Here is a 16,059-nt window from a genome sequence, read left to right as displayed (position 1 = left end):
TAATTTATTTTTGATGAATTTGAAATTCGGCCAAACTGAATGAAACCCAAATTCATCTAGCCTGCTCGTGAAATCGCTGACTTGAGCATGTCACAGAGACCTTTGCATCGCCTGTGACATTTGATTTTATTTTCAGCTTACTCTTATGATCTCTTTTGTGTATGTATCAATCAAAACATTATAAATGTATTCCTAAGAAAAAAATATAAAAAAATTGCCATTATATATATGTTTCGTTTGGAATAGCTTTCTTATTGCAAGCTAATTTTTAATACAAAAATTTTTAATTCAAAAAAATTTTTGTATTAAAAAGTTAGTTTAAGAAGAAGTAAGAAAGTCATCCCAAATGAAAATCTAGTTTTCGTTTGGGACAGCTTTCTTACTATTTTTCAAAGTAAATTTTTAGTGCAAAAAAATAATTTTTTGTACTAAAAAATTATATAAAAAATTATTTTAAAAAGCAATAAGAAAGTCGTTCTAAATTAAGGTTTCGTTTGGTAGGATTTTTTTGTTGCTCCTTAAAAAAAAGTAATTAAAAAACTGTCCCAAATAAAATCTATGTCAAAGTCTATCTCAATTGAGCTCATTTAAAGCATGTGACCAAAGCAAATTGATTTCATTTTTGAGTTGATTAAAGTTTGAGCGATCATTAAAGAAAATTTCTTAGGTTAACATTTCTTATGAGTAAATAAGCGAGTTGATCAAAACATTATGCCCATCCGCTTTTCATGCTTTTTTAACGCAGTCTACCACGGGCTGATGGCCTTGGGGCTCGTTGACCTTTGCACTGATTGCAAACATTCAATCCACATATCAGAATTTATTGTAGTCGCAACTTGGTTAAATGTTATACACTATGTAGTGAGGATTGCAGTAATATAAAATATATAATGATTAACAATATAAATCAATTTATCCCCCGATGTTAATTAACCACCCATACCCACCAACAAGGTCATGGGCATATCCATACCAACCCATACCCATTGGGTATAGGTGAGTACTTGAGTGGGTGTGGATATGAGTTCCCAATGCAGAGCTCTAATTTACATACATGCTATTTATATTTCTAATATTCAAAATTTTATATTTTATGTCTATTATTAATAAGTAATTTTAATATTAAATATACATGGGCGGATCCCCATGTAGTTGAGGGGGGGCAAATGCCCCCCCTCAAATTTTTTTTTTTTAAATTTTAGTGAGATATTTTGAAATATTTTGAGTATTTTGGGTATTTTGCCCCCTCTCAAAAAATTTTTTTGCCCTCATTTAATCAATCCTAAGCATTTTTGCTCATCCCCCACAAAAAAAAAATTTTTTGCCCACCCTAAAAAAAGAAGCTGGATCCGCCCCTGTAAATATATAATTCCTATATTTCATTCCCATCATCTATATTATATTATACTATAAATTTTAATATTATAGGTTTAAATCTATATTTAATCTATAGATGATAGATATAAAATATTAAAATTTTACATATTGATTTAAAATGGTATTTATTTAAATCCTTTTAAAATGAACTAAGATCGAGTACTTCTCCTAAAATCCACACAAATACTATCTTCTAGCAACGTTCGATCCGTCGATTTCCTATAAATCTGCTCCTGTCCAATCGTTGTACCTTGATGACCGTAGCTCCGGTGACGATAAGCCCGAGGCGGCGGCTTCCAGTGCCGGAAGTGGAGCAGCCATGAGGATCATCGTACCACTCCAAGGTATCGTGCAAGGCAGAGGAGGCTTAATCCTTGGCTCTCTAATTCCTTGTGCACTCCTCTATTTCTTCCAGTTCTACCTCAAGCGCAACCGCTCCTCTCCACCTCCTGATTCGCCATCCGCCTCTACGGCTAATTTGCCGGAGTTAACCGGAATTCCAAGGAACTCTTCCCGCACTAGTCTTCCGACTCGAGGTTCTATTCGTCCCGCGCCGGTTTCATCGCGGGCTACGGCCATAGCTAGGGCCAGCGATTCAGCTTACTACACCGGGTGGAAGAAATGGTTGGAGGATCCGTACCATCCAACCTCTAATCCTGATGGAATCATTCAGCTTGGGTTGTCTGAGAACCATGTAATCTATTTGGCTTTATTATTTTTTTTAGTATCGTACGCATTTATTAGTTTTTTTTTTTAATCTTGGTCAGCTTTCCTTGGATCTTATCGAAGAATGGCTCGCAGCTAACCTACAGAAATCTTTGCTTGGTGAGAAGCGGGGAGATTTGAGCATTTGTGGCTTGGCTACCTATGAGCCCCTCGGTGGATTGATGGATTTGAAAATGGCAAGTAGCATGCTATGTTTCGAATTTCTATATTGTATTTTCAATCTAAAACTATATTCCATCTTCTGCTCATATTAATTCACAACACACCGTTGTCTTCATAAATATAGCATAAACCACTAGTTCAAGAACGTGCAATACCCATTTTGAAATTGTATAGTTTTAGGTATGGAGGGAACTTGTGCCATTAATCTTTTTTTATCTGCTTGCTTGATATCTAGGGATTCCCATGCGCTGATTGCACTTCAGATTTGTTATTAAGTGTCCAGATGATTAAGTATCAAGGATTTGCAAAAGGTTTTTAAATGGAACTCGTTCGGAAAAAACACTGGCTGAAACTGCTAGGGTTTTAGAGACCGAAACATATAATATAAAGCCTAAACACAAATTATGCAATATTTCAAATCTGAAGCATGTAATTTCCAGAGTTGCTTACTTAAGCGTGAGCTTTAATTCTTTGCAAGATTTAAAATAAAAGCTAATAGGGTTGCTCAAATCCTAGTACACGATTAGGATTGTATTAATTGAGATATAGGCTCTCAAGGTTTTTATTTTTGGTTGGCCAAAGTACATAAAGGTAAGATGTCAAATTTATAGCTGGTTGTTGAGGTCGTTTTTATCAAGAGGGAAAATGTTATGAACTTCTATACAAATTCCTTAACCTTCGTTTCTTAATTTCTATTTATGGTTTTCAATTTTCAAAATTTATATTATTAAGGAAAAAGTGTGATTATTTTGAAATTGAATTATTAGATAGGTGATGTTTGTTAATTCTTATTTATGTTTCTGAAAAAAAGGGCAACTTTAAAAAAATATAACCATGGATACACCCCATAACTTTAATAGTGTAATTTATTCAAATTATATTGTATTTCATATCCTAATGATGTAGCATATTAAATTCAGTAATTATAACCATTTGTGTTTGATAACTTTGAAGGATCCAAGTAGATGTGTTTTGTGAAACTTAACTAGCATGAATTATCAGTGATTTGTGCCTTTGCAACATTCATTGTGAAGTATGCCATGTTTACATTTTAAAGTTGGGCTGTTTAAATTTGAGCAAAATTATCTATAATGAATAGTGCATTATGGTGCAAGAGTCTTTTAGAGCTATAGAGGATGATGTTATTGCACATGGTATGGTGCACACTATTTTAAAAATAACACATCAGAAAGAAAAATTTATCAATACTTCAACAATCTAAGAATGTGTTGAAATTAATCCAATTCTATAATACAATCATATTATGATAGAAAATTGACTTAGGAACTATGTGCAACGTATTTTGGAATCTATAGGTTTTTTTATGGTTTTTCAAGAGGTTTGTAAGGTCTATGAACTTGAACCAATGCCACTCCCTATGCACTGGTGTTCGGGGTTAACGCAATGATGCCATTGGAAATTGAGCTACCGTCACTTCGGGTAGCTATTTAGCACGTTCTTCCCATGATTAGCATGCTCGACTGAGAATTGAAGAGCTCGATGCACTCAATGAAATCAGGCTCCAAGCTCAACAGAACTTTGAAATCTATCGAGCAAGGATAGGGCTATAAGTGAGCCGAGTCAGCTCGAACTCGACGCATTTATGGGCTCGCGAGTCGAGCTTATTGAACTCACGAGTCCAGCTCGAGTTCGAGCTTGATTTGGCTCGACTCGTGAACTTGCGAGCCAGCTCGAATTATTTTAAGATTTTTTTTAAAAATTAAATAACTATTATTTTTATTAAATTTAAATATTAAAATAATAAAACGCTACATTTATTTTTAAAAAAAAATCTATAGGTATAGTTTCCCATTTTTATTAGATTTCAATCTTTAATGGTTCCCAAAAAGTTGCATAAAGCACTAATTACTCCAGCACAATTATGTTTCCAAGAAAAGCTGTTGTCATGTCAAGTTAAATGCTTTATACAAGAAAGGATAAAAAATACAAGTTACTTTTTTTTTATCCACAGGAAAATGGCAGGTTATGCTTCCTTGTGCCGAGGATAAACCACTGCATTAGCACGTTGGCCAAAAAATCGGGCAGCAAACTGTGAATTGAGAGCGGGAAATCGAACGGAACGATTTGACTTGCAACTTGACGAGCAGCTCGATTGCTCGTTTATGTGTTGCGAGTCGAGCTCGAGCTCGACTTTTGAGCTCGACTCGAGTTCGAGCTCGAGTTTGAGCTCGATATTTGATAGACAAGTCGGGCTCAAACACCCTCCGACTCGAGCTCAACTTGACTCGTTTGCACCCCTAAGCAAGGATGACGAAGTCCTTTGATCAGATGGTGCGTCATCGAGCCTTTCAAGAAGAGGAATTGGTCTTGGTGTTAACTAAGCCAATCATCCCACACCAAAAAATCAGTGGCAAATTTATATCCAACTGTGAGGCCCCTTCATCATCGAGAAGGTGTACTAGGGAGGAGCTTTTCAACTTATAGGCCTGCATAGTCAGAGGCCTATGCTGCCGATCAGCGGTCAATACCTGAAGAAATACCACGCATAAGAGTCCCCTCTAGAAAATCTTGTACTTGAAAATTATGTATCTAACGTACTAGGTACTTCATGTATGCTCATCAACATATACACCGTATATTTTGAAATTCTCTTGTGTTATATGAATGCATTTCAAAAATTCATTAAAAATTTTTTCGCGAGATGGGGCACTTTAAAAATTTATTTGGGTTGGCATCACGCCGCATGCCAAAATAATCAAATAAATATTTAAAATCCCAAATTACAAAACTTATTTGATCCTCCCCATAAGGCATGAGATATTTTAAATATTTATTTTGATTGATATCATGCTACACGCCAATATCCCTAAATAAATATTTAAAATTATCAAAAACGAATATTCCTTCAAGTAGGAGGAAACAACAATTTCCTCTATCAACTTATATGCAGGTGATCTTCCAAGAATTCAGTACACCACCTTCTCCAATATTCCAAGGCTTCAAATGCCAAGAAAGAATATTTTCATGACTACACACTTCAACCAATCGAGCTAGAGCGGCACAAGTCCTTCAATAGCCTGAAGCTTAAAGTTTGAATGGGCATGTGGGCTCCGAAAATTCGGCCTCGGCCTCCACTCGCTTTTCTTATTCGGCGAGGGAGTTTTAACGAACTAAGTTCCGAGGTAAATTTTGGAAGGCAGATGGGTTTGTAGATAAGACACTACCCAGAGATTTCGCCCTCATTTTGTGAGGACTTTATGATCTGAGTTCTGGTTTCCTATAGGCGCAAGCCCCTATAGTTAATTACCCCTCCCGATAACGAGAATCGTAGTAGAGAAACCCCCATTTCGTCAACCCATAAGTAGGGACTGTAAGAAGCACGAAGGCTTATATGACTCGACAAGTTCAAATAGCCGTAGTCCACTAAATTCTCCTTCAAGTGGTGTGTCATGTCGACGCACGTGTTTCTTGAGTCCCTGGTTTTGTCCTTTTGCATGTGGTTTAATGTATAGGGTCAACAGACTGCGATTCTTTGACTTAGTTGCTTGGTCCAACGACTTCGTTGTATTACAATTACGGTATTAGCCCATATGTTTCCCAATGACTTTAAATCCTTGAGATATGAACCAATATGATATAATTAATAGGCACAAAGCCCTCTGCTTGCTAAGGTAGATTCAAATTTGTCCCCTTAGACAAATATTCACCCTATGTCTATAAGATTCCCTTAGACAGTGCAACCCATGGCATCCGACAAGGATCCTTCTGTCAGGTTGGGTCGATTACCTCCTCTAACTATGTAGACCAGGGACTATAATGATCTGTGATGACAGAACCATGGGATCTTTGATCGAGTCCATCATTATTCCCCCTACCATCTGCTTTAAGTGGAAGATGGTGAAATTTTCTATTTTAAATATTAAATCCCAAAACTAAACCCATACTTCTACCATACACCGTATACCACATATCTCTATGTATCTTTTTGACGACTAGCCTTAATCAGAAGTTCTCTCTCGCTATCGAGAGGGGTAATTAACTATAGGGGCTTGCGCCTATAGGAAACTTGAACTCATATCACAAAGTCCTCGCAAAATGATGGCAAAATCTTTGGGTAATACTTATTCAAAACCTAATTTGCCTTCTAAAAATTTACCTCATAACTTAAGTGTTAAAACTCTATTTGATGACCCGAAGAAAAAAAAAAGAAAGGGGTCTGCGGACAGGCTGGGGGGGCGAAATTTTTAGACCCCACATCTTTCTTTAGGAAGAATAATTTTCTTCTCTTGAGTTCATTGTGAATCTTGCATTCACCCTGTTCAAAATACTTAACTTATTCTATTCAAAATGTAGATCCTCCACTCTCATCTATTGCTACATAATCAAATGGAAAATTTTTCCGTTCAATATCCAATCTTCAGTCATTCATGATGGTATTATTGTGCTTCAAATATAAATCAAGGAATATACAGGATTAAATGGCTGACGGATCTCAAATAAAAAGTTTGTTGTTTATCTGTGCTTTCAAAGATAAATACCTAATTTATACAGCTATTTCTCATGTATCTTGAATCGTCCGTTAAAGCTAGATGCACAACAAATAGAAAACCTCATAAAATCATATATTGAACGAGTTAATGATGAATTGATGATGAGAGGATGTAATCTTTTATTCTCAATAAATATTTAAAAAGCAAGGGGCAAAGTCAACAGTTTAACCCCTTACAATAACAATAACATACTATAATAACAACATCATCAGGCCTTTAACCCACTGTGTGGGGTCAGCTACATAAATCTGATTTCTCCTTTGCGTTATGTTAAGAATTAAATTCTCATTTAAATCTAATAAAAAAATATCATTTTTAATATTTTCTAACCAAGTCTTTTTAGATATACCTCTACTTTTCTTAACATAGGTCAAATCTAATACATCTATTCTCATAACCGGGTCATCAAAGGCTGATGTTTTATTTGACCAAACCATCTAAGACAAATCTCTCTAATCTTATATGCCACTGGAGCTACTCCAACCTTTTCACATATATACTCGTTTCACATTCTGTCTCTAAGAGTGAAGCCACTCATACATCTGAACATCCTCATCTCTGTAATATTTAACTTAATTTTATGCTTCTCTTTTATAGACCAACATTCTATGTCATAAAGCATTACAGGTCTCACCACCATTATAAAATTTTCCCTTAAATATGAGGGGTACTTTTCTATCACTCAACAGGCCCAATGCTTTCCTCCACTTCAACCATCTAACTAGAATTTTACTAATAACATCCCCATCTATTTCACTATCACTTTGAACAATAGACCCAAGATATCTAAAACATGTATTCTTATTAATGACTTGATTGCTCAAAGTGAGAATTCTCCCATTAGATCTATTACTAATAAAATTACACTCCATGTATTCAGTTTTATATCTATTCAAATGAAAACTTTTAGACTCTAATGTTGACCTCCATAATTCAAAGTCAAAGCTGGATTTTAAGATTTGACAGTTTAACCCCTCGTCAAATCTAAATTTTAACTTTGTGAATTTATAGTTACTTATTGTTTATGGTATTCAGATGGTTAGGAGGTATAATTATTGAACAGTATAAAGCTAATTAAAACAAATTAAAATATATGAATTGAATTTAACAATTCCCTGGCTACATTTTCAATGCCTTAAAACATATGCCAAAAGTGAAGTTAAGAATAAAAATAGAATACTATGCCAAAAATTCTACCTTTATTCGAAAAGGTTTAAATTTTGTAAATTGGTTATAACTGGGGTGCATCTTTAAGTTGCTCATAGCCATAAATAGTTGTAAAATTTTAGATGTGAACTTGAGTGAAATTTTGTTCCTATAAAAGTACATACAATGCAATATATTTTACCTTTATTCAAATGGACTCAAAGTTCACAAATTCATCTTATAACCAGGAATGCATCTTTAAGTAGCCAAATTTTCATTCAAAATTCATCATCCCTCAATACAAGAAAGTTAGCCTATAAATAGGCCTCATGTAAAGAAAAATAACAAAGACTAAAATGCCCTTAAGGCTACAACACTACATGACCACCCATAAGGGTAAAAAGGGGAAAACAACAATATAAAATAAACTATACAAAAACATATAAATAAATAACTAAAAAAATCGTAGCCGTTGATCTCCGATGTCGTCATCACTGCTAGATGATGACTTGGCTCTATTCTACTCTAGTAGTATTTTTTGCATATATTTTAATCATCTCACCTTTGGTCTATCTCTCGTTTCTTTTTTACCACACCACATTGATTCTATTGATTCATCTGCTGCCTTTTGCATTTAGATTCCATAAAGAACTAAACAATTAGACGAAATTGTGTCCAATATTTGGTGATAGATGCACCAAACTTGAGGTATAGATATGTTTTATTCATTATATGTAGAATTGAAGTTTTTTTTTTCCATTATATGTAGAGTTGAAGTTTAATCTTCTCAAGCTTCAAAGCTAGCTCCTTTTACTTCTTAGTTTTCACACAACTTCAAACACATCTAAAAGCTTCAAATCATTTTACATGAGCTTTTACTTCAATTCGAAAAAAAAAAAAGTGTCATAGTGACTTTTCGAAAACATTGTGTTATGTTTGATCAGATGGTTCTAAGTGAAGAAACTGGCATCATAAGGGAATAAACTTTCCTTTTATATTTTATCCTGTATGATAGGTTTAAAAGTTATGTTTATTTGTATACATAGAAATATAGTTACATATCCACATAGACAAAGACATTCACACATGTTTTGTGCATTAATATCCCCATAGGCACGCGCAGGAGTATATGCCTGGACCAGAATCCATGTGCTTGTCTCCAAGCTTTAGGCATGCATGTTTGTGTTTCGTATGCTAATACAAGTGTGTTTGTGGGCAGATGTGCTTTTGCATGCATGGGTGTTTGTTTGTGTGTATGTTCATACACGCTTTGCTTGTATCACGAAGAATGTTCTACTTTAAAACTTCATCTTGAATTTTGTTAGGCCGGCCCAGGGGCCGGTTGAACTGGTTCATCCTGAACCGGTACACTGTTACAAACTGCAAACCAAGGGGGCAGGCAAAACAAGGAAGAAGAGAGAGGGGGCGGCTGGAGCTATGGGACCCACTTCTTAATTAAATTTTGGGAGGGAAATTTGAATTAAGGGCTGTTTAGGAAATTTGTAATTGTCCTCTTTGCTTTAATTAGTCACTTTGGTTAGGGTTAGGTTTTCATCTTGAATTGAAAATCTGAATTTGTGATCTTCTTTGGTGCTTGGGCTCTAGTCTCTTGGCTAGAGATTTGGAGAGTTGTTTCCTCCTCGAATTGAAGAAATTTGTATCATGTGCTGTTTTTCTCTTTCTACTTGTGGAATCCAAGTGTTTTCTCTCTAATTTCATCACTTTTATCAAGTTTTCTGCTGCATTGTTGCTGTTTTTCTGCTGTAAACAGCAGTTTTTCTGCTTGTGGATGCTTATTTCCTATCAAATTTTTTGCCTATTAAAGTATCTTTTGCTGTATCAGGTAATGGCTGGATTCATGAGTAAAATCATGCGAGGATCTGTTTCATTTAATCCAGCCCAGATCATACTAACAGCTGGTGCAACTCCTGCAATTGAGGCACTTAGCTTCTGTCTTGCAGATCCAGGAAATGCATTCCTTGTTCCTTCCCCGTATTATCCAGGGTGATTTTCTCTTACCTTACAGAGAATTTCTTTTCTTTCTAAAAAACTTCAAATTCATCTAATGGCGTTACATTTTCTAGATTTGATCGGGATATAAAATTACGAACAGGCATTGAGCTAATACCAGTTCACTGTCGAAGCTCAAACAACTTCAGTTTAAGTATAGCTGCACTTGAAAGGGAATACAAACAAGCAAAAAAGAGAGGAATAAAAGTTCGTGCTGTTCTTTTAAGTAACCCTTCGAATCCTGTAGGCAATATATTGCATCGGGAAACACTATATGATCTCCTAAGCTTTGTTACAGATAAAAACCTCCATCTTATTTCAGATGAAGTATATGCTGGTTCAACCTATGGGACTGAGGAATTTGTGAGCATAGCTGAACTTCTGGATACAGGGGTTTTTGACAACAGCAGGGTTCATATAATATACGGACTGTCCAAAGATCTTTCTCTTCCAGGATTTAGGGTGGGAGCCATCTATTCCTATAATGAAAATGTCATCGCAGCTGCGTCAAAGCTAACAAGGTTCTCTTCCATTTCACTTCCCACTCAACACCTGCTTGTTTCAATGCTTTCAGATACTAAATTCGTAGAGGAATATTTGAAAGTAAATAGGGAGAGACTTGCGCAAATGCATGCACTTTTTGTTGAGGGACTAAAGCAGCTCGGCGTTGAGTGTTTCAAGAGTAGCGGGGGATTTTACTGTTGGGTAGACATGAGTAAGTTCCTAAAGTCCTACAGTGTAAAAGGCGAGCTTGAACTTTGGGAAAATATTCTGAATGTGGCCAAGGTCGTTCTCACACCGGGAGCTTCATGTCACTGTATTGAACCTGGGTGGTTTAGGTGCTGCTTTACTACAGTGACTGAAAGGGATGTTCCTTTGGTTATGAACCGAATTAGTAAAGTTCTGAAAGACCATAAAGCTACTCATTGAAATAACAAGCTACATTTAAGATACATTCATTGATAAGGGTAGACACTAACAAAGTAGGCTTTGAGTAGGCCTTTTTACGGAGAAATTATTCTGTGCGGAATCCGAACATGTTCGGAAGCGAATCCGGACGCGCCACGTCACCGGATGCACCGGCCCCCGGTGATGTGGCATGTCCGGATTCGCCTCCAAACACGTTCCACACAGAATAATCTTCCCAAGGTACAATGTTACCATTCACATCAAAGTACCCTGTCACAGACCACAGGGCTATATGCGACTGCAGCCTTACTTTTGATGAACAAATTGCTTTTTCTGGACATTTGTTCCGAATGAAAAGCATGCAAAGAGGCCCCTCCTGATGAGTTCCTGCAATATAATAATTTTTTATCGTTAGGAAATTTATTGTGTTCAGTTTGATGGATCCAGAATCATGGGGGTTCTCTTTATAAAGACTTGAATGCTCGTGGAAATATAGTTTTCTATTTCTGGCATATGAAGATGAGAACTGGCATTTTATTAGATATGTTTAAAAGGTTTGAGCAAATCTTTCTGAGTTGAACTGGTTTCATTAATTGTGTCTAAAATCTAATCCACCCAGTTGATATTTTGGTCGCCTGAAGGTTTTGCTAGTGCCCATGCTAAATAACTATAGGGTGAGTTATAGAAGATTATATTCTTGATTCCTCTGCACATGTTCTGCAAGCTTCAAAAACTATTCATCATCATCTAACCATTGAACATTACCCGGGTAGTCGTTAAATAATGGTTGTCATGCTCTTTACTACCATTGTATACTTGAGTATCTTTTTAGGGATTAATTGTTCTGTGCGGATTCCGAACGTCGTCCGAAGACCAATCAGAATGCGTCACGTTATCCCTTTGTTGTGTTCTGCGGCTCGGTACCGCTGATGTGACTGCACCTGATTTGCCTCCGAATGTAGAGCTGTGTTCTTGCTCTGCATAGAATAATTTCTCTTTTTTATGGGTGTTTTTGTACATATCATAAATTTTTTATCCATTTATATATCTAATGTTTAAATCTTTATATTTATTTATATATCATTTTAATATTCAAATCACATTAAAATTTATGCATGAAAATGAGTGTTTTATTTTAAATAAATTAGTATAAATGATAGTTTTAATGTGATTTAGAAATTTAAGTATTATTTAAATAAATATAAATATTTATGTGTTAGATATATAAATACCTAAGAATTTTACTGTGTATATTATTTATTTTAATACTTTGATTTATGATAAATTATTAGGTGCGGACATCAGACGAAGAGAATCGTTCGTTTTTTTTTTGTCTACAGTAAAAGTGCAATCAAAGTACAGTTATTATAGCAGTTGCGTTTTGACTATGCTTTGATTGCAGACAGAGAGAAAATCGGACGATTCTTTCTGTCCGATGTCCGCACCTAATAATTTGTCCTGATGGTAGCTGTGTTTTAATTGGGTGAAAAGAAAATTTCGTGCAAGGCAGGCTTCACCATTGAGAATAATCTTTGTTCTCCGACATATACAGCATTTTTTGGGCAGCTCAGCCTGCGGCTCAGCAGAATGAGCTCCCCAAGAGTCAATGTTCTCTTCACCAGGTGACTGCGGTTTGTGTTACAGCTCTTCACTTCCAATTCTGCTAAAACCGAACGATTAGCAGAATTACGCTCATAGAATCCACAGAAAACTTGCTTTAGAAATATGTTGTAGGCAAAGGAAATCCAGGAAGGAGTTATCTTTATCTCACCGTTATCCATTGCTGAGCTTCTCGAGTCACTTTGACAATCTCTTCCAGAAACAGAGTACCAGCTCTCGGTTTGGTTGGAGTCACTCTCATTCGAACTTCCATGAAAAGCAAAACCATCGAAGACATTTTCGGCCTCATTAATGAAGGGATTGCAGGAGGGAAATGGTGCTGGAAGAACGGCAGAGCCAGGGTTCTTATCCATTAGTAATGGCTTCCCAGGCTTCTCCTCCCACTGGAAAGGAACTGAGATAACAAGGCTGAGTGGTATAATGGCTGTTTCACTTGAAGATACTGGCTTTGCTTTAGAAAATTTTGTTGCAAAGAAAGGGATTGGCTTTGCATTCCAATCTGTCTTTGGCATGCCTGGCTTCTGTTCCCAAAGGAATGGAACTGAAATTGGTTGGCTTCCATAGCGTCGTTGATGAGAACTTGAGATGAAGTTTTCATATCCCATCGTTCAGTTATGGTGGTCAGTAGCTTTTCAATGAATGTGTTTCCATTGGAAGCGGCATTAGCTATATGTAGGAGAGAGTGTGTGGATTAGGAGAAAGGGGATAAGCTGCTCCTGTTACAGGTTGTTATGGTTCAACCACTTTTCCTTTCAGTAGTGATAGAAGAAGGCCTTCGGCATCTTTTGCTTGAACAAATTCTCATTGCCCAAATAAATAACCTTAGTAGATCTTTGCAAACATTTTTTTAATTGATTAGGTAGAAGGGGAAATGATCGATTTTTTATTTATTCTTTGATATTGGAGGTTTATACACATCGAAGTACTCTCCATTAAGTGGAAAAACTTGTGTATTATTTGATTTATAAAATTATTTGTTGGGGTGGTATGCTAGAGCATAGCCTAAGTCTAATATACTAATGATTTGACTCATTTGCTTTTTTTTTTTTTTTTTTTTATAAAATCGGTGGAGGGACTTACGCGTAGAATAAAAGGGGAATTACGAGGTCTTAAAGATCCATAAGCTTATCTAAAAATACAGCCTTTAAAATAAACCTAAGAGCTATTGGATCTACAAATTACAATTAAAAAAGAGAATAAACAAAAAACCAAAGCCTGCCGAAGGACCCCGAAACAACCAAAAGGATAGCAATCTGCATCCATCAAATCCAAGGATATCCACAGCAAGCAGGAAACACACCATAAGCTCAGCCGTCAAAATGCCATCCAAATCCGAATGTCACCACATCAGCAACATGCACTTCCACATAGCCCAACACTCCGAGGCCAAATTGAGCACGCTCGTTTAAAGCTTCATAATCATAAAATGAATCAAATTCAAGACCTGAATACTATCATAAGAGCTTGAGCTAAGCTTAAGTAGCCTCTGGCTTGGCCCAATTCGGTTGCAGCCCTAACCCCAGTACAAGGTTCGGTACATTAATTTATTATATGCAACAGGAAAGAGGAGAAATAACTGAATTTTGAATCATTGATAACGATATTCTAAAAAAAGAAAGTCGCAAACAATGCCGACGACAATGTTAACAATATTTCACTTCAGATCGAAGACAGTACTGCTTGAAAGTTGTTTGCTTTCTCTCACCAACTCAATAACAGATTTCACCAAGATTCGGATTGCTTGGGGTTGATTGAGACGAGGAGCAACCTCGGTCATGTTTTGCTTCTTTGTCGGAGCATCTACAATAAAATAATATATATTTATCGAAAATTTTAATTAATTATTACAGATATTTTATCTGTTTGTTTATAATTAATATTGTTTATTTATTTATTTATTTTTTATATCCCGGAAAGTCTTATTTGGATGTTTTTTTGTCCTTGGAACCATTTTTTTCAATATTTCAAACTCAATTTTGATATTTTCGGAACCCATCGGATCCTATACAATCCATTTCAAGTAACTTAATATATTTTGGAGCATAATTTTTTTTTTTTGAATTTTTTGCTTTGATTAGCATTGGCGAAATGCTAAAATTATAAATATATTTTTAACACTGGAAGATTCAGACTTCTAAAAATAGGGTGACAACTGATATGTCATTGAAAATCGACTTGATGCAGCACAAGGCTAGAGACATATTCATGTCGGAAACTTTTAAAATTAAATTTGAGGCCATCTGAACTCAAATTTCAACAAACTTATAATCAAACTGAACATCTCGAAACGACGAACCCAACGACACAAAAATTCGTTCAATCCGAGCCCAAATGGGTTTGAATTAAGAGTGAAGCGTATTTGAAAGGTTCAAAACATTAATTGGATGATAAAATGATATCAAAATATGGCATGCTTATAATCAAATCGAGCGGCTCAATGAGACGAATCCAATGAGCCCAAGATCGCTAAATTTCAACATTGTTAAGGCACTTAAACACTTAAAAAATGCTCTATGATTAGGGGAATCAATATGGGCCATTCGATGGAACATTTCGAACCTATTTTGGATCTTCTCCATATTTACGGGTTGTGCTATACTCACAAAAATCTATAAATAGATCCTCACACTCTACATGAGAGGGAATCGTTTGGTTGGGGATTGGAGAGAGCTATGAGGCTTCAAGAGCTTCAGCACTACCACCAGCGAATCTCCATCGATCGTCGCGGAACCATCGCCTGGCCACTCTCTCCGGCAGAATTTTCACCCAACCATTGTTGGACCATCACCAGGCCATTGACTGTCACCAAAATTCTTCCAGACCGTCGTTGGAATTCCCCACGTCCATCGCATGACTACCATCAGGTCGTCGAGCGCTATCAAACTTCCACTCAGCCTCCGACCACTATCGGCCTTCCACCACTACTGACCTTCCACCCAACCATTGTCGAACCACTGCCCGACTGTCGTCCACAGTCGGACTTCCACCTGACCACTGATTTCCTCCAAACTTTTGCCCTACCATCATTGGACCACCGCCTGACTGCTATCAACCGTCCGATTGTCGTCGGACTTCCACTTGACCATTGTCACACCATCGATCAACCGTTGACTATAGTCCCTTCGACCACCATTGCTCAAAGACCACCGTTGCTCAAAGACCACCGTCATCACCGATTACGATCCTTCCTATCACTATCGCCTGCCGATTATAATCCCTCCAACCTCTCACCGCCTGTTAATTGCGATCCCTCTGACCACCATTGCTTGACTACACTCCTTCTAGCTAATTGAACATGCATACACTCTCCTGAAAATAATTTTCATATAACTAGATTCTTCCAACAACCACCATGTAATGTGCTCTATATGATATATATTTACCACTTCAAACCAACGCCTTGCCCCATGGAAGGTCATCATTTGTAATCAACAATAAACACTAGTGTAACCATTTTAGTTGAGTTAGACTCCGTGCTTTTTCCCATTTTCAAGATTTTTCACGTAAAACACTTGGTGTATATTTTGACTCTTGCACCCCTCTCCTTTTATTTGTGTGTGTGGTGAATCTTCGTTCAAAACTATGATATTAAGCTCTT

The 16,059-nt window shown here is 36.4% G+C and overlaps 2 protein-coding genes across 3 annotated transcripts; one reads left to right on the top strand and one right to left on the bottom strand.

Annotated features, from left to right (window-relative positions):
- Nucleotides 1-1,568: 1,568 nt before the first annotated feature.
- LOC110104478 (probable aminotransferase ACS12) lies at nt 1,569-11,380 on the top strand. 2 transcript variants are annotated; one of them, XM_020833619.2, is made up of 5 exons: nt 1,569-2,071; nt 2,145-2,279; nt 9,766-9,926; nt 10,007-10,139; nt 10,231-10,444. In XM_020833619.2, the coding sequence occupies exons 1-5, from the start codon at nt 1,697-1,699 to the stop codon at nt 10,297-10,299; spliced, it is 873 nt and encodes a 290-aa protein (XP_020689278.1). In that variant the 5' UTR covers nt 1,569-1,696; the 3' UTR covers nt 10,300-10,444. The 2 variants fall into 2 exon arrangements, with proteins under 2 accessions (XP_020689278.1, XP_020689277.1); XM_020833618.2 differs by having other exon boundaries at nt 1,571-2,071; nt 10,007-11,380.
- An 852-nt stretch (nt 11,381-12,232) lies between these two features.
- Nucleotides 12,233-13,366, bottom strand: LOC110104490. Its single transcript, XM_028696166.1, has one exon. It carries the CDS (start codon nt 13,064-13,066, stop codon nt 12,317-12,319), a length of 750 nt encoding a protein of 249 aa, XP_028551999.1. The 5' UTR covers nt 13,067-13,366; the 3' UTR covers nt 12,233-12,316.
- Nucleotides 13,367-16,059: the final 2,693 nt, after the last annotated feature.

This window comes from Dendrobium catenatum, unplaced genomic scaffold, assembly GCF_001605985.2.
Source record: "Dendrobium catenatum unplaced genomic scaffold, ASM160598v2 fragScaff_scaffold_80, whole genome shotgun sequence".
Classification (NCBI taxonomy): domain Eukaryota; kingdom Viridiplantae; phylum Streptophyta; class Magnoliopsida; order Asparagales; family Orchidaceae; genus Dendrobium; species Dendrobium catenatum.
The sequence above is the reverse complement of the archived record's forward strand: the minus strand, read 5'-3'. Positions and strand labels throughout refer to the sequence as shown.